The 15,585-nt window shown below is 44.7% G+C and overlaps 2 protein-coding genes across 4 annotated transcripts in view; one reads left to right on the top strand and one right to left on the bottom strand.

Annotated features, from left to right (window-relative positions):
* The window catches only part of FILIP1L (filamin A interacting protein 1 like), a 297,201-nt gene extending 295,375 nt beyond the window's left edge, over window positions 1-1,826 (bottom strand). Inside the window, exon 1 of one of the 2 annotated variants that reach the window (XM_070582088.1) lies at window positions 1,347-1,826. The gene's annotated coding sequence lies outside the window, so the exon portion shown is untranslated. The remainder of the gene's footprint in view (window positions 1-1,346) is intronic. The other variant, XM_070582087.1, reaches the window with a different exon arrangement.
* CMSS1 (cms1 ribosomal small subunit homolog) overlaps window positions 1-15,585 on the top strand; it is a 361,629-nt gene that overhangs the window by 299,680 nt on the left and 46,364 nt on the right. Inside the window, exon 1 of one of the 2 annotated variants that reach the window (XM_070582104.1) lies at window positions 1,617-1,766. The exons of the other annotated variant lie outside the window; for it this stretch is intronic. Coding sequence (XP_070438205.1) covers window positions 1,712-1,766 — 55 coding nt within the window. The 5' untranslated portion in view covers window positions 1,617-1,711. Of the gene's footprint in view, window positions 1-1,616; window positions 1,767-15,585 lie in introns of those variants that run through there. 2 annotated transcript variants of the gene reach the window in all.

Raw genomic sequence — 15,585 nt, 5'->3', positions numbered from 1 at the left:
CTTGGGAAATTACTTGGAAAACTCTCATCAGAGTAGACCTGTCTTGATTACCCTACATATTTGTTTTAAAGAAGTGGAAATAGCCCACGAACATTATTGCTGCCTTTAGAAATCTTTAGTAGCAAACAGCTCTTAAAATATGCTGATTTTTAATTAAGTGTAACAGGAGTTTCAGAGTAGTGTCAACTGATAACTAACTGTAGAGATATATTTACTTGGGATATTTGTTTTTGAGGGATAGAAGAGTGATATATCGGAAAGCGTCATCGTAGGAAAAGCATTTTTAGTTGCAGCCAGAGGAACACTGCCGTAATTTGAAGGGATTGTCTCCAGTAGTGCCCTGCCCCCGACCCTCCTCTATACAGACCTAATACACGTGAGTGGAGTGTAGCAACATACGTATTACACCTCTTGTAATCCTTCCTGAGACTTGCACAGATATTTTTTAAAAGATATGTGATCATCAGTTGTTTTGAAGAGAAAAAGGAATGACTGGATATGTCACAAGCATTTTAGCTGCACATGTGTCTCTGTGGAATGGGGCTCCTATATTCAAAGCTGTGCAGTCACCCTGAACATTGACTGATGCTCCCAGGGAGCAAGGACAATGAGCAGAACTCTCTCTCTGGAGTCAGTTGGCAGCGATCTGACATCATTTCCCATTGACACTGAGATGTGCTGTGCCAGGATATCCAATCATGTTCTTTGGGCATAGGTGTCTCCCAAGACCTTGTGAAAACCCTACCTCAGAAATCTTACCTCTGTTCTCTGGCCCCCGTTCATCAAATCTTGCATCAGAGAAATATGAACAAAAGTAAAGAAAAAAGAATGCAATCTAGTTGCCATTTTAAGATGCTAGTTTCCTCTGTCTTTCCATAAAAATAGAATTGCTCCTCTCCAATCTAGCCTATCTAGTGTACTTCTCAACTTTGAGCATCTTGTGATGCTTTTGAAGTTATGTATTGATCACTCACATCAGCTTACAAAATCAAGCTGTTAACAAGGAAAGCCGTTTATCCAAACCATTTTTCAAATTTTTGACTATTTGTCTTACTCTTAAGAGGATAACAATTTAAATTTTCATTTTGGTCTTCTTTCATGCCTACCAATTTAGCAAAACTTACCTACTGTCAGGGTAGTTCCTCTATTTGCCAAGCCGCTCTTACTCATATTAGCCTAAAAGTCATCATCTGTCATAAGCTCTTAATCATACCTGAGATTTACCGCATCCCTTGCATAATATCCAGAACATCCTGCTCCTGGAGAGCAGTGTTGGCAATTCCCAGATGTTGGATAACAGAGAAACATCCCCAAAGCCTCTTTTCAACAGCAATAGAGACACTTACCTTACTGTGCAGGTACCTTTGCTTGATCACACCCACTCGTCCTCTCTTTTCATCCCCACCAAAATTCAATAGTGGAATCCAGGGACCAACAACGTTTCCTTCTTTTCTTTTTGGACACTCTCTCTGTTTTTGTTTTGTGGGCTTCAAAGCCACGGAGAATTTGCAACCAGGGGCCACTGGCAGTTCTGCAAAGGAGAGGCAGTGGGGAGCCCAGCACTGACTGGGCCCGAAAACTAAATATAATCCTCTTCCCTCTCCGGGCAGTGCCCTTCATACTCTGAAGACGGGTGACCTTTGCAGATTCCCTCACCCCACAGCTTGCCACTCTCCACGGAAGAAAGGGTCTAACTGGACTGAGCTGCAGGATGAGGCGACCCAAAAGCCAGGAGCCATCTACCCAGAGCAGACAAGTAGAGGCAGGTATAGGCTCCGTGAGCGTGTCTGTGTGTCTGTGTTTGTGCGTGTGCTTGCATGCCTGTGCCCGGCAGCTGTTCTCCAGGTTAGAGGACACCACTCTTTGGCAGGCAGCTCTGAAACACCCTCTTGGGTAATTTTAAATTCATGTGCACATCTTGGCTGAGAGAAGAAACCTCCCAGGCACAACATGGGTCCCCTTCTCTGTCTGGTCACTGCCCCAGATACACTGTGAACCACAAACAAACAGCAGTGCCAGCGTCCTAGGAACAGATGCCCAGATGAACAGTAAATTGCGCTTAATTTTGTACCCTGCTGTGAACTGTGAACGGATGGGAGCTGTGTTTGAGATTTAAGTAACAAGAGCATGACCTCTTCTTTGACAATCATAACCCAAGGCACTAGAGAGATTCGCTATTATTCACGCTGTGTTGAACTTTAACTGCCTGCCTCTTCCATTCAGTGTCACATGAGACACGAGTGCAAAGGGCTGAGGAGACTTTAGTAACGTCAAAATGTGTGGTGGCATTTATTTTATTATTTAAGTTTTTTCCTTTATATTCTTCAGGTGTTAAGAGAAATCTCAGATGTTAGACTGCTGTTATGGGAAGGATCTGATTTTCTCTAGGTGGTATCACTGGTTCCTATTGGGGGGAGGGGCGGGAAGGAGGTGCACGTTCATTTCTCCAGCAAGTTTGTATCTCTGTCGCCAGTTAGGTGTCACGTCCTCACCAGACAAACCCGCCATAGGCCAGGAGCTCAACCTGTGCCTCATCTTACTTAATCCTCACAGCATCCCTTTAAATTGGTCTATGTTGATGATCAAATAAGCAAACCAAAACTTGGAATAATTAAATAACCTCCCCAGAGGATCATGAATGATAAATATCAGACTGGGAATTCAAAACTGGACCAGAGTTACAGCAAAACCCATGCTCTTATTTTTAACTTTTACCATTGACATAATCTGAAATTTACAGAAAAGATACAAGAATAATAAAGAATTCCCATATACTCTTCACTCAGGTTCTCCAGTTTTTAACATTTGCTTTCTCCCTTCCCTCCTTCCCTTCCCCTCCTCCTCTTCTCCTCCCAGCGCCCCCCACCTTGTGTTTGTATGTGTGTGTATATTTTTCTGAATCAATTTGTATACTCCAGTGTTATTATCCGAAAAGACAAGTACACTCTCCTACCTCAGTGTAATAACCAAGTTCAGTAAATGAACACTGATACTGTTCGAACACTGGTCCTGATACGAACACTGATATTACTTTCTAATCCATAGTTACCATTCAACTTTTCACCAAATGTCTCAATAGTATCCTTTATAGAGGAAAAAATTTTTTTTCTTTTGGTCTAAGATTATATGTTGCATCTAGTTGTCATGTCTCCTTCAGTCTGAACAGATCTTCAGTCTTTTCTTATCTTTTTGTGACAAGGCATTTTTGAAGAGTACATTTTGTCAAATGTTCCTCATTTTAGGTTTGTGTGATGTTTCCTCGTTATAAGCTGAGTTTGTGCATTTTTCAGCAGAATACCACAGAAGTAGTGCTGTATTCTTCTTAATCATATCAGAAACACATAAATGGAGTTGATTCATACCAGCCCCACTTGGTAAAGGTGGTATCTGCCAGATTTCTCCACTGTAAAGTTACAGTTTTCCTCTTTGCAATTGATAAATATTTTGTGGGGAGGTACTTTGGTATGTTGCTCCTAAATAAACTTTCTGCTGTAAGGAAGAGCTTTCCCTTCTCGTCTACTTATTTTTGTATTTATTTACATCAGTATGCTCTTATGGATTCCCATTTTGGTCAGTGGGTTGTAATCTATGAATATCTTTATTTATTTTGATGCCCAAATGATCTGATTTGGCCAGCGGGAGCCCCCTCAAGCTGGCTCTTGTGTTCTTTTGACGAGTTCTCATCATTTTCTGAGTACTTTCATACTTTCTGGCACAAGATGTTCCATGTGCATCCTGTACCTTCTCTCCCCAGCCCTGAAATTAGCCACGTCCTTAAGGAGATCTTGGTCCACTATGGAAAATAGTGTACAGAAACCAAGACCTGGGCACTAGGTGTGCTCACCGCTTCTAGGCCCTCTCAGCCGAAGGAGCCAGGAAGTAGACACACACCAGCAGCCATGTCTGTGGCTCTCTCTGTCTGTATTAAATACCACGAGAGCACGTGGGTAGCTCCACTTCCAGTCTGGCGCCATAGGGGCATTCTGCCTTTTATCCTTTCCATCTTTGTAACTCCCTTCCCCAACAGTGAGGATAACCTGGTTTCTGTTATCCTCAAACTGTTTACTCATTTGCCCGTTGCCCCTGTGTGTAACCAATCTTCCCTCCCTGCTGGCTGCTTCCTCGTCCCTTATAGTCTTTTCAGCCCCATCAGCCCTAATCCTTCAAGGAAAGGGAAGAGAAATCATCAATATGTTTTAAATAAAAGGGAAGGAAAAAAGGAAAAGGGTAAGAATCCCATGCTTTTTCTGTACCTCAAGGCATCTGTATCTTCATGGCAAATCGTCATGGTGTCTCTGTGAAGATGTCGTGGGAGCACGTTAAAGTGTATAATGACTGAGAGAAGGGTTCAATTATTTATTCACTTAATTAATTGAGTGCCCACTGTGTGTCAGGCACATCATGAAAGACAGGTGTGGTCCTTGCCCTTGTGAATGTATAATCTAGTGGACTGTTTATTATACTTACATTTATTAGTAACTGTTTGTGGCAGTGCTATGTTAAGCACTTTATTTATGTTATTTAATTTTAATTATACAACAACCCTCTGGGAGAAATAGTATTGTTTTCCCACCTTACAGATGAAGGAACTGATGAAGGAAAACAGATGAAGGAAAATTTTTCATTTTTTGGTATCCACTGGGCCTCTGTTACAGGACTAACATAATTGTCTCTGCTTGTGTATATCCTAAAATTTATTTACATAAATTCCATCTCAATTAAAGTTTCCTTGGGTCGATGGAATTAATATTAGTCTGTCAATTAAATTTCAAAAATTGAGCCCCAAGGAGACACACAGTCCTGTATCCTCCCTATCACAATGTCTCATAAAAATGAGTGTCTGTTGGGGCCGGCCCAGTGGCATAGTGGTTAAGTTCGTGCACTCTGCTTTGGCTGCTCAGGGTCCTCAGGTTCAGATCCTGGGTGCGGACCTATACACCGCTGATCAAGCCATGCTGTAGCAGCATCCCACATACAAAATAGAGGAAGACTGGCACAGATATTAGCTCAGGGCCAAGCTTCCTCACCAAAAAAAAAAACGTGGGTGTCTGCATGGGGAGGAAGTGGAAGAATGTCGGGCCAATTCGTAGTTCTCTGGTGGAGCGGATAACTGAAGAAATTGTGAGTACACATGTACTTACACAGAGTCTCTAAAGGTTCATAGTCCCATCTACTCACAGTGAGCAAGCAGCAAAGAGAAATTCAAGAAAAAAGATTCCTAATCTTTTCATGGTCATGTTTCATTGACCCTTAGCTTAGTTTCTCCTCTGTGAAGGTTTTGCAGTGAAAAAGATGGCTGGGTTCTATTTTAGTACTAATATTGTGAGTCTTTCAACTGATGACTTGAAGATGATCCTGGAAAACCTCACCCTGTGCTTTTTGCTCACTTCTTACTAACAGTTATTTCTGCAGATATCTGCAAGGTGTGAAAGAGAGAGATAGTACTACTTGTTAAAAATATGGTGAGGTTTAAACTAATTTGTTTGACCATTTTTTTTTGTTTGTTTCTATGAATTGGAAAAAGAAAGGTGGGGTTCTTGCTAACAGAGCTGGATCACAGAACATCAGAGGTGGTGTTCCCTGGACATGCCTCACTTTTTCTCCACTCAAATCCCAGGGCCCATCCTTCCTACTGTCCTCTTCCTGCCCCAGCTGGATTACGTTCCCTCCCAAGGCACCCATAGCATAACCACACCTAACCCTCAGCCCCACGTTACTGCAGCTGCTAGCCTCCTTGTCTGCCCCTCACTGGACTGGGCATCTCTGGAGTGCAGACTGAACCTTTCAGCATGATGGCACCAGCCCCCAGCCCACAGTCAGTGCACAGGAAATCCAGGTTGAGTGGAAGAAAGTCCCCAACCACTAGAGCAAGAGGACAAGGAAGAGGAGCAACTCTAGGATAGAGCCCCTCCAGCAGAGCCCTCCGTGAGCTGGAAGGCAAAGGAACACAAAAAGCGCACACGTTAAACCCTCAGTCACTTTTCAATGCCAGGGTATTAAACTTTTCCCAGCAGACATTTTACCAGCAGCAAAATTGATGGATTTAAATTTCATATGTTATCCTCTCCTTCATGTTCCCTAAAGGTGAAATTAATGACTTCTCTGTAAAAATAAAAGGTCTGGATAATCCACAAGATAGAAAGTATCTCTACATCCACTGGTCTACTTAGAAAAACCTGGTGTAATGAGGGTGCCCCTCTCTCCTTCGAAACCCATCTGTGCGCAGTGTTTTGGAATTGTACATATTTTAGGGATTCACATTTTTCTAAAATCAAAATGATACTAACAGATTAACTTAAGAAAATGAGGAAAACATGTTCTTGACCTCTGAATCTTATCGTTGCAAGTAGTTTGTGCCCTTCAGTTTCCAGGAGCTGTTTCTTCATATACTTCAAGAATGCCAGAATACCACTTGACAGCTGTTTTAGCTTGAAGGCAGTCCTCAAGCGTCCTATTTTGATGTCGTTATGTAATGCTTTTCTCTTGGCATAGCTATCATCACTCAAAAACCTTGTTGATGTACATCCTGCATAGCTCTCTTCACCCTTGCATCCATATTACTTTTCCAGATGGGCACTGGTTCTCTGAAAACTAGAGGGAAAAGGAGAGAAGGAACAATTCCAGCAACGTCTCACATTGGACCTATGTTTTCTTCTGGGCTGGAAAGTTCCTTTGTGAACAGGAAAATACATGAGTTAGAAGTCTTTCCCCCTCTCAGCCCTCTTCTCTTTAAAAATGTTATTTCATTCTAGCCTTGTTTTCCTTACTAATTGCGCATCTTATCAAGCGATGTATCGGCAGAGAACTGGTTTAATTTTTCTGCTCAAGTCTTGCCTTAGTAACTTGTCTCTTTTAGCCTAAAGGACAGGCGTACATGTCCATAAGCACGATTGTCACTTCACTTCAACAGACATTTCCTGAGTGTGCACAATGTGCCGTGCACTGTGCTAGGTCTTGGTGCTATAAAGATTTTTTTAAATGTTGCCCCGTCCCTGTCCCTCAAAAACTCACAGTCTAGTAGGAGAGGGACACATCAAAATTCTCATTTTAGTGGGCTGAGCTGTGTAGCATAGAGCTAAACCTGGTGCTGCCTGCGTCTCCTGAACTGGGGCGCAGGGAGGCTTCGAGGCCGGTGGAGGTGGATATATTTGAACTGGACACCTTGGGGGAGGTGGGGAGGTAGGGGAGGAGGTTTCTCTCAGGGGAAGGGTAAGAAGGAGAGCAGCATTCTGGGCAGAGCACGCACTGCACGCACAGGCCCGCAGCCAGGAAGGCACATGATGGGTTCGGCAATGGCGAGCCGCTCCCAGGCCTGCAGACACGGGTGTGGGGTCCAGCTTTGGACTAGGCAAAGTGGAATCTTTATTTGGGCCCAGAATGTTAAGGGCCATGGACGCCTTGATGCTGGATGTTGTAACTGAACTCTGCAGACAGTGGGGAGCCACCAAAGGCATTTTAGTAGAAGATGATAGTCAAGGAGGTGTAATGGGAAACCCACAGGATTTGGAACCCGAAGGCCTTGTTGTGGAACTCCGGAATGTTTCACCTGAAAAAGAACTCAGAGCTCGTCTAATTTTAGCCTCTTGTTTTACTCATGAAAACTGTGTGACCTAGCTTTAAATTTCACACCACTAGGTGCCCTGTGTTTGACGTAAGGCCTTGGAGGAGCCACTATGTCACAGCTTCCTCAGAGTGATCCTGGATTTAAGCAAGGATATCCCTGTGCCCTGAGGGAGCCACTGTTGTCACCTCTATGCACTTTTACGGAGGAACGATGCTAGAGCCTCAGTGGCCAGCCTTGGGAGGGGGATGAGGAATGAGTGAAGCTGTCCCAGCCTGGGGACCAGTGGCATGCATTTACATCAGGAGATTTCACCCCTGCAGGGAGAGTCTGGGTGGGTGGCTGCACTATGTATTCCAGGTGAGCTGCCTGTGTTGGGGCCAGATCGCAAGCAGCAGCTAGAGAATGGCGAGCAAGAGGCACGGAAAGACAAGAGTTATACAAGAAAGCTGACCCCCATCCAAATAAACTAGGTGCTGAGCAACTATAATCTTAGCTGAGAAATTAAATACAGTGAGGAAACCAAGGAGAAAGATTAGCTCTAAAGGCTGAGCAAATCAGGAGGTGACTGGAGAAAGGCTGCCATTCATCCAGTAGACAGGTACCCAGGGCCTGCTCCAAGCCCTCCAGAGAGCTTCCCTAGGTAGGCAGGCAGTTCCAGGCCTCCCTTTCTGGGGTGGCCAGGCTCCTGGTAGCCTGCCAGACTTGGTTCTCACTGGCCAAAGGACCAGCCAGGACACAGGCTGAAGACTCAAGATCTTCCTTTTCAGCCACTGGGCAGGGTTGGGGAGGCAGGGACTAGCACCCAGGTTACTTCTGTTTCCAGGCAGCTCCATGGTTTGGCCAGGGCCAGCCATGGTGACAAGGGCGTTCCGCGCGGACCAGCTCCACAGCAGCTTCCCAGGAATATGGTGTGCCATCCACTCTTAGTGTTCGGGTGCTTGACTTTAAGATCCTGTCGTAATTTTTCTTAAGTGAAGGAACACATGCTACATACATAATAGCAACTCTGCTTTCAACCACAAATACCTTTAAATGAGGAAGGGCTGGTCCCTCCTTACTCACAATGCATCGTGTGCCAAACCTGGTGTTTTAAAGCAATCATTTTGAAACTTTGTAATTGTCACCATAGTTAGGTCTCCATTCTCTCAGGCTCTCCAGTTCAGTCAGGGTGGTCCTGGTTAATGAATACATGAAAAACTTCCAACAGAAACCCAAGATTTACAGTTGTATAGTAGTATTTATGGCAGTAAAAACATAAAGTGAAATTAAAAGATGTCCCTCTTCTATTGTTTTTTTTTTAATTTACTATTTGGAATTATATTCATTCATCCATTCAGCAGTTATTTATTGCATGTCTGCATGTCCAGGCACTATCCCGAACACAGGGATATGATATTTAAAAAGCACATGTTATTGGTTCCTACAATCTTGGAATTTAGAGTCTGTGGGAGGAGCCGGCCCCTAGCCGAGTGGTTAAGTTCGCGCACTCTGCTTCGGCAGCCCAGGGTTTCGCTGGTTCAGATCCTGGGCATGGACATGGCACCACTCATCAGGCCTCACTGAGGCAGCATCCCACATGCCACAACTAGAAGGACCTACAACTAAAATATGCAACTATGTACCGGGGGGACTTAGGGAGAAAAAGCAGAAAAAATGAAAGGAAAAAAGATTGGCAACAGTTGTTATCTCAGGCGCCAATCTTTAGGAAAAAAAAAAATAAAGTCTATGGGAGGGACCAAATAAAAGAAAATTAACAAATAAATCAAATATTTGCAACTTGTGATAGCGCTGTGACAGAAAGTAAGAGAAAATCGTAGCAGAGAGTGGAAAGGGAAGGGAGGGTCTACCTTCCACGTCAGAGGAGACTTCGGAAGAGGAGACGCTGAAGCTGGGCCTGAGCCGTGTGCAGGAGCAGCCCAGGCGGGAGGTCAACAGCATAAAGGCTCAGAGGCGAGAAAGGAGTTGGCGTGTTTTAGGAGCCCCAGGAGGTCACTGTGGCTGGGGTGGCATGGACCAGGAGGAGAACAGGGAAGCCTGAGGGGTAAGCGGAGCCCGGTCACCTGGGCCTTGTGGTCTGTGGTAGGGAGTGTGGGTGTCATTCTAAGTATAAAAGCAAACTGCTGTGGAGTTTTAATCTGGAAGGTTACATAATCCTATTGCATTTTTTTTTTTTAAAGATTTTATTTTTTCCTTTTTCTCCCCAAAGCCCCCCCGGTACATAGTTGTGTATTCTTCGTTGTGGGTTCTTCTACTTGTGGCATGTGGGACGCTGCCTCAGCGTGGTCTGATGAGCAGTGCCATGTCCGCGCCCAGGATTCGAACTAACGAAACACTGGGCCGCGTGCAGCGGAGCGCGCGAACTTAACCACTCGGCCACGGGGCCAGCCCCAATCCTATTGCATTTTTAAAAGCTCTTTTTGTCTCTCATGTGGAGAATGGAAGGGGTGAGAGTGGTTACTGGGGGGCCAAACACTGCCTGAGTAAGGTTCTGCCAGGTCGTGCTCTGGGGTGGTGACCGGGAATTCACAGACTCTAGGCAACCTGTCATTTGTTTTTCTTCACTGCTTTTCCTCTAAATGCCCAAACCATTTCTCCCTTTGCCTGGTGGTTAATAGGAGAAAAGATGCCCGAAGCACTGTCTTTCAGGTGAGCAAAACAGTCAGGTGAGCCATTCAGGTAGAGTCCTGACCCTGACGTGTTTTCGTTGGAATCATAGACATCATCTCACTTTGCCAGTTGGTTAAATTTATGCCGGCTTCCCAGTGTTCTTCAGCTTTGTTCCTGGTACACAGAAAGTATCCAGCAAATGTTTGTTAGATTGATTTGCCTTGGATTCCCAGTGGGGTGAGCAGTGAGGGAGAATTGGAAAGGCCTTGGGTCCTCTTTACTTCCTCTGGAGATGATGTGTCGGTGGGTTACCACGGCTCGTGAAGAGAGTATTCTCAGTCTGTGGTGGATGCAGCTCAGCGGTGAATAAAGCGACTCTCCGTTAGAATAAAAGGTGCTGTGGACATGCAAAACATTTTTTTTTTTTTAAAGATTTTATTTTTCCTTTTTCTCCCCAAAGCCCCCCAGTACATAGCTGTATATTCTTCGTTGTGGGTCCTAGTTGTGGCATGTGGGACGCTGCCTCAGCGTGGTTTGATGAGCAGTGCCATGTCCGCGCCCAGGACTCGAACCAACGAAACACTGGGCCGCCTGCAGCGGAGCGCGTGAACTTAACCACTCGGCCACGGGGCCAGCCCCCATGCAAAACATTTTTTAAGAGCATCTGGTTAGAGTTTAACGTGGCTGAAAAACATTGCTATTTTTTTCGTGTTTCAATTACTCGAATATGGCTAAAAGTGTGCTTTGGCAATTTTCCAAAATAAAAACTCTTGAGGTGAGAGAAATTTCAGCCCCAACAATAACTTGAAAATTGAAAGTTGGAATAGCAACTGTTTTTTCAACTGTCTTAACTCTGTCACCAACACTCTGATGATTTGATTACATGTGACAATTCTGGTTTCTGGCCATTAAACTGCACACTTCAGCTATAGGCATCAGTCTTTCCCTCCTTCCTTTACTATGTGTCGATTCGGGGGCAGAAATGAGAACAATGGGAGAAAGCAAGAGGGGGGGAGCTCCTTCCCATCGACCCCCAGGTCACGGCTGGCTACCCTGTCCTTGTCAGCAGCCACTTTGGATTCAGGGCCTGCAGCAAACCAGTCAGAGGGTGACTCTCTCCTGTCCTCACAGTCCTCAACACCCAGCATTGTTATTCAGGCACCAGTAGCTTGCTTGAATATCAAAGACATCTCAGAAGGGGAAATACATCCCCAAATGGCAAAGGCATACCTGGGAGCCATCTGGGAAGGGAGGGGACAGCACTCCTCAGTGAAGTAATGGTCATGAAGCTCTTGGTGTAACACCTGACACAGAACAGTTGCTCAAGATACGGTGACAGCAGCTTCTGCCACCATTATTTTTATTGTTGACGGCAGTGGTTTATGATTAGATGTATATGAGTCTCCCATTGTCAGATATCAGCTTTCAGACCCACTGTTTCCATTCTGTTCCTCACCCCCACGAACCCCTCAGGCACTGCTTGATGTCCCCTTTAAGTTGGGGCTGTTGTCCTTATCTTCTCCCTCTATTTTAGAGTCATCCCTGCTCATAGTACTCTCTTTATTCCAACGTCTCCATCTGGCCATTGACATTCCTTCTTAGCACCACTCTGAATGTCTTTTGAGGGGAGATAAGTCTTCAGAAGTCCAAAGATACATACCTACACCATTCTAGCCACACTGTTCATGCCCTGGCTTCTTCCTCTTTCCCATACAAAGGGTGATTTTGTTACCGTCTCACCTCAGGGCCTCTTGTGACAGAACATAACTCAATTAATTTCTTCAGTCATCTTTCACACTTTGCCAAAGAGCTCTGTGATCTCAGGTGCCTCATTTTGCTGGAAAGGGAGGAGCTTGACACATGCAATCGCTCACTTAGGCAGGAAAGAATCATTTCAGTTAGGGGCCTGGGAGGCATGTCTGTTTGTAGAAGAAAGGGACTGCCGTCTCTCCGGCTGTCTGCTTCCTTCCATCTGCCTCCAAGCCCACCCTTGAAAGTCATGGCTGGGCATCTCTCTCTATGAAGTGAAGAGCATAAGGGGTCAAGTAACCAGCAGGCAGAGTTATGTTTGGGCTGTAACCTGACTCTAATTGCTGACCTCAGGGAATTAGTTCCATATAACATGGCACCTTAGCTGTGTGACCTCAGGGAATTAATCTCGTACGACATAGCACCTCAGCTGTGTGCTGCGTAGAAGTTTCCACCCGTGTCTACCTTTCAGCCAGATTGCTTTTTCTATTTCTGGGCTTGTTGTGTTGATGAGTAAGGTGGCCCAGACTCTTCCTGTAGATGAAAGGGGCATTCCTAACTTGGATGTGTTTTTTGCATATATAAATTATAAAAAGGAAAAACTCTGTGTCTGTTACTTGGCGTAAAAGTAAGGGAAACTTGAGGGTTGAGTGAGGAAAGAACAAAATAGCCAGTATAAACAAACCCTGTCCTTGGGGCCTGAGTGCAGTAAGATGTACAACATAGAAAGCGGCACTCAGGACTAATGGCTTTCCGTATTAGAAACAGTCGTCATAAGGATCAGAGATGTAAGGGTCAAGTTAATATCTGTCACCAAGTCCTAATCATGAAGTGGAGACAATTTACCAAGTAAGACAAGACATCTCTGTGAAGACCTGTTTCTCCCTCTAGTGCGGCGGACAGGTTTCTGTCTTCTCCTGCAACAAGTGTGGTAGTGGTGGCCCTGCCGTCTTCCATGCCCTGAAGCTGCTTCAGCAGCTGGTGGGTCCACTGGGGACTCACCTGCTTTGAGTTCTGTACGTGTATGGGATTTGCTACGTGGGTTCAGGGAGATGGTGTACTTTTCACGTTCTTTAAAACAGGGCATGTTAAGTGCTCTCATATACTGGAAAGACAGTGTGAAAACCAGAATCACCTTTTAAGGCCTCGTTCAAAGCTGTTGAATCATCGAGGAAGTTGCTGTGCTTTATGACTTGTGTCATCATTATTAAGAACCTGAAATTGTTGTACTTCTCTTGAGGAGTGGATTGTTTTGGCCTATGGCTCCTTTTTCACATTGACTTCTAAAAACTGAGAATCAAATTTGTGCCCCATCAATAGCAAATATGTAGGTCCTTATTACATCTTTATTGTAACTCTTGGACTGATTTCCGGTCTAGTTCTTATATTTCTTTCATATTCGCTCCCACTTTTAATTTATACTCTCTTCTTCTTTTTTTTTTTTGTAACCTTGTAAGCTGCCATAAATCCTTTCTAGAATAAAATGACCCGTAGTTGACTAATAGCTATTTTTTTTATTTTTTAAAACTGAAGGAAGAAAGTTGGGCCAAGAGGGAAGGAGGGAGCTAAGGGAGAAAAGCAGGCAGGCAAACTGTGCAAGCATCAGCAACTTAGCGTCCCTAAGCTTCAGTTTCCTCATCTACAAAATGCTGACCTCCAGTGTTTTTGTAAGACTTAAAATTATTTTTAGGTAGTGAATGTGCACACACTTTATAAGTTACAGAGCCCTGTGCAGCTTTGTTGTGATTATTTTCAAGCCATTATTAATCAAGGCAGCTCTCCAATGCCAGTGCCAGGCCCTTGACCATCCATCTCCGTCTAGTAGAAGGAGCTTCACTAGGAAGTGCTGGTTCTGAGAGCAGGTCTCAGGCTCTTCTGAGAGCCTCTATTGGGGTCCTCTCCAACAGAGAACCATAATCCTTGGAGCACCCAGAGGTAATGTCCTCTCTTCAAGGAGGTCTCTGCAACCCCCAAGCCTGATAGACTTCCATACCTGAGCCAGTCCAGGGGCTAGGACATCTAGATTATCACCAAGATCTGGAAAACAGCTGGTCAGCAGGTGCTGTTGACCTCAATGTCTCAGCATCCTCTGGGGTGGTTAGTGAGGACATCTGCCCAGCATTCCCCAGGACGGGCCCCTCTACTCCATATGTGTTCCCATTTTGATTTGGGGACCCCAAGAGAACCCCATCTCCCTTAGAAAATTATAGAGCCATCATCCCATTGCTGACCCAACCCCAAAATTAGAACCTCTTGGCAGGGGGAGTATTTGTGGAATGCAGGGGCCAGCCCTTGGTGATCACTGCTTTGCCACTGTTACTGATGATCTGGTTGGAAATCGTTCTGCTCTCAAGTGAATTGAGGCAGAAAAGTAGATGGAGAACCACAGCCCAAATGATCCAGTCTTGTCAGAGGCCAGTTATCTCTTTAAAGCAGATTCTAGTCAGGTAAAAGCTTCCCTCAGGTCTCCTCAGCACCATGATCAAGGCCAGTCTCCTCGGCATAGCAGGTACAAGGATGAGATTGAGAGCCCAAGCTATCTGTGTGGGAATGCTTGCCCCCTCCGGCCTAAGGGCCGAGAGATCTGGGCAAGGCCCTCCACCTTGCCAAGCCCCGGTTCTGAAACGTGGAGGTGATTGTGAAGATTAAGTTAAACCATCCACGTAAAGTGCTTAGCGTTGGGGTTGGTGGTGGGAAGGGGGTGATCTTTACACTCTGTGCCCTGCCCTCCTTTAGAGCTCCATTCCCCAGCACCCTGTGTGCTTCTTACCCAGGAGGGCTTCCCCAGCCCTCTCAACTGTGACTCTGCACGTATTGTTCTGGAGTGCCCCTCCTTTCCTGGTCTGTGCGTTGAACTCCCACCCTTTCTTCAACATCCAGATGAGACTCACTTCTTTCTGAGTGCCTCTCTTGAGAGCAGATCCCCACCCCAACAGAATGCAGAGTTCTGTCCTCCGCATCCCCTACTGCTGCAGACTCTGCACGTCGCATTTTAATTATGTTTGTCGTAAGACTTATTGTTGGATATTATGTTTATTTCATTAAGAAAGCAAACAAAATTCCAATTTATCTTAAAAAGAAAATGCTAACATATGATAGAGAGGTTGTTAATGTTTTTTTACAACTTTCAATACCATTAGAAATTCTGGGTTGTGAAAGATAAGCCAGTGGCTAGCTAAATGCATATTTTTTAGAGAGTTAAAATTTACATTTATTGAGGTACTAAGATCTTAAATGTACTATTTAATCAGTTTTGACCAATCATACTTGAAAGTTCCTTGAGGTCCCTTCCCAGTGAGTCCCTACCCCACCCCAGCCCTCCCACACAGAAGCAACCACTGATCTGATTACTGTCATCCTCTGTTAAGGCTGCCTACTCTAGAAGTTCATGTAAATGGAATCATACAGGATGTACTTCGTTGTATACTGCTTCTTTCACTCAGTGATGCTTTTGAGACTCGTCTATGTTGTTGCATTTATCAATAGTCTGTTCCTTTTATCGCTCAGTAGTATCCATTGTATGAATATATCATAGTTTACTTATCTGTACTCCTATTGACAGGCATCTATCGTATTGTAGTTTTTTATTTTGATTTTTAAATTATCATACAGTAAAACTAGCCTTCTTTTTTCTTTCACATACAGTTCTGTGAATTTTAACACAC

This window comes from Equus przewalskii, chromosome 18, assembly GCF_037783145.1.
Source record: "Equus przewalskii isolate Varuska chromosome 18, EquPr2, whole genome shotgun sequence".
Taxonomy (NCBI): Eukaryota; Metazoa; Chordata; class Mammalia; order Perissodactyla; family Equidae; genus Equus; species Equus przewalskii.
The sequence above is the reverse complement of the archived record's forward strand: the minus strand, read 5'-3'. Positions and strand labels throughout refer to the sequence as shown.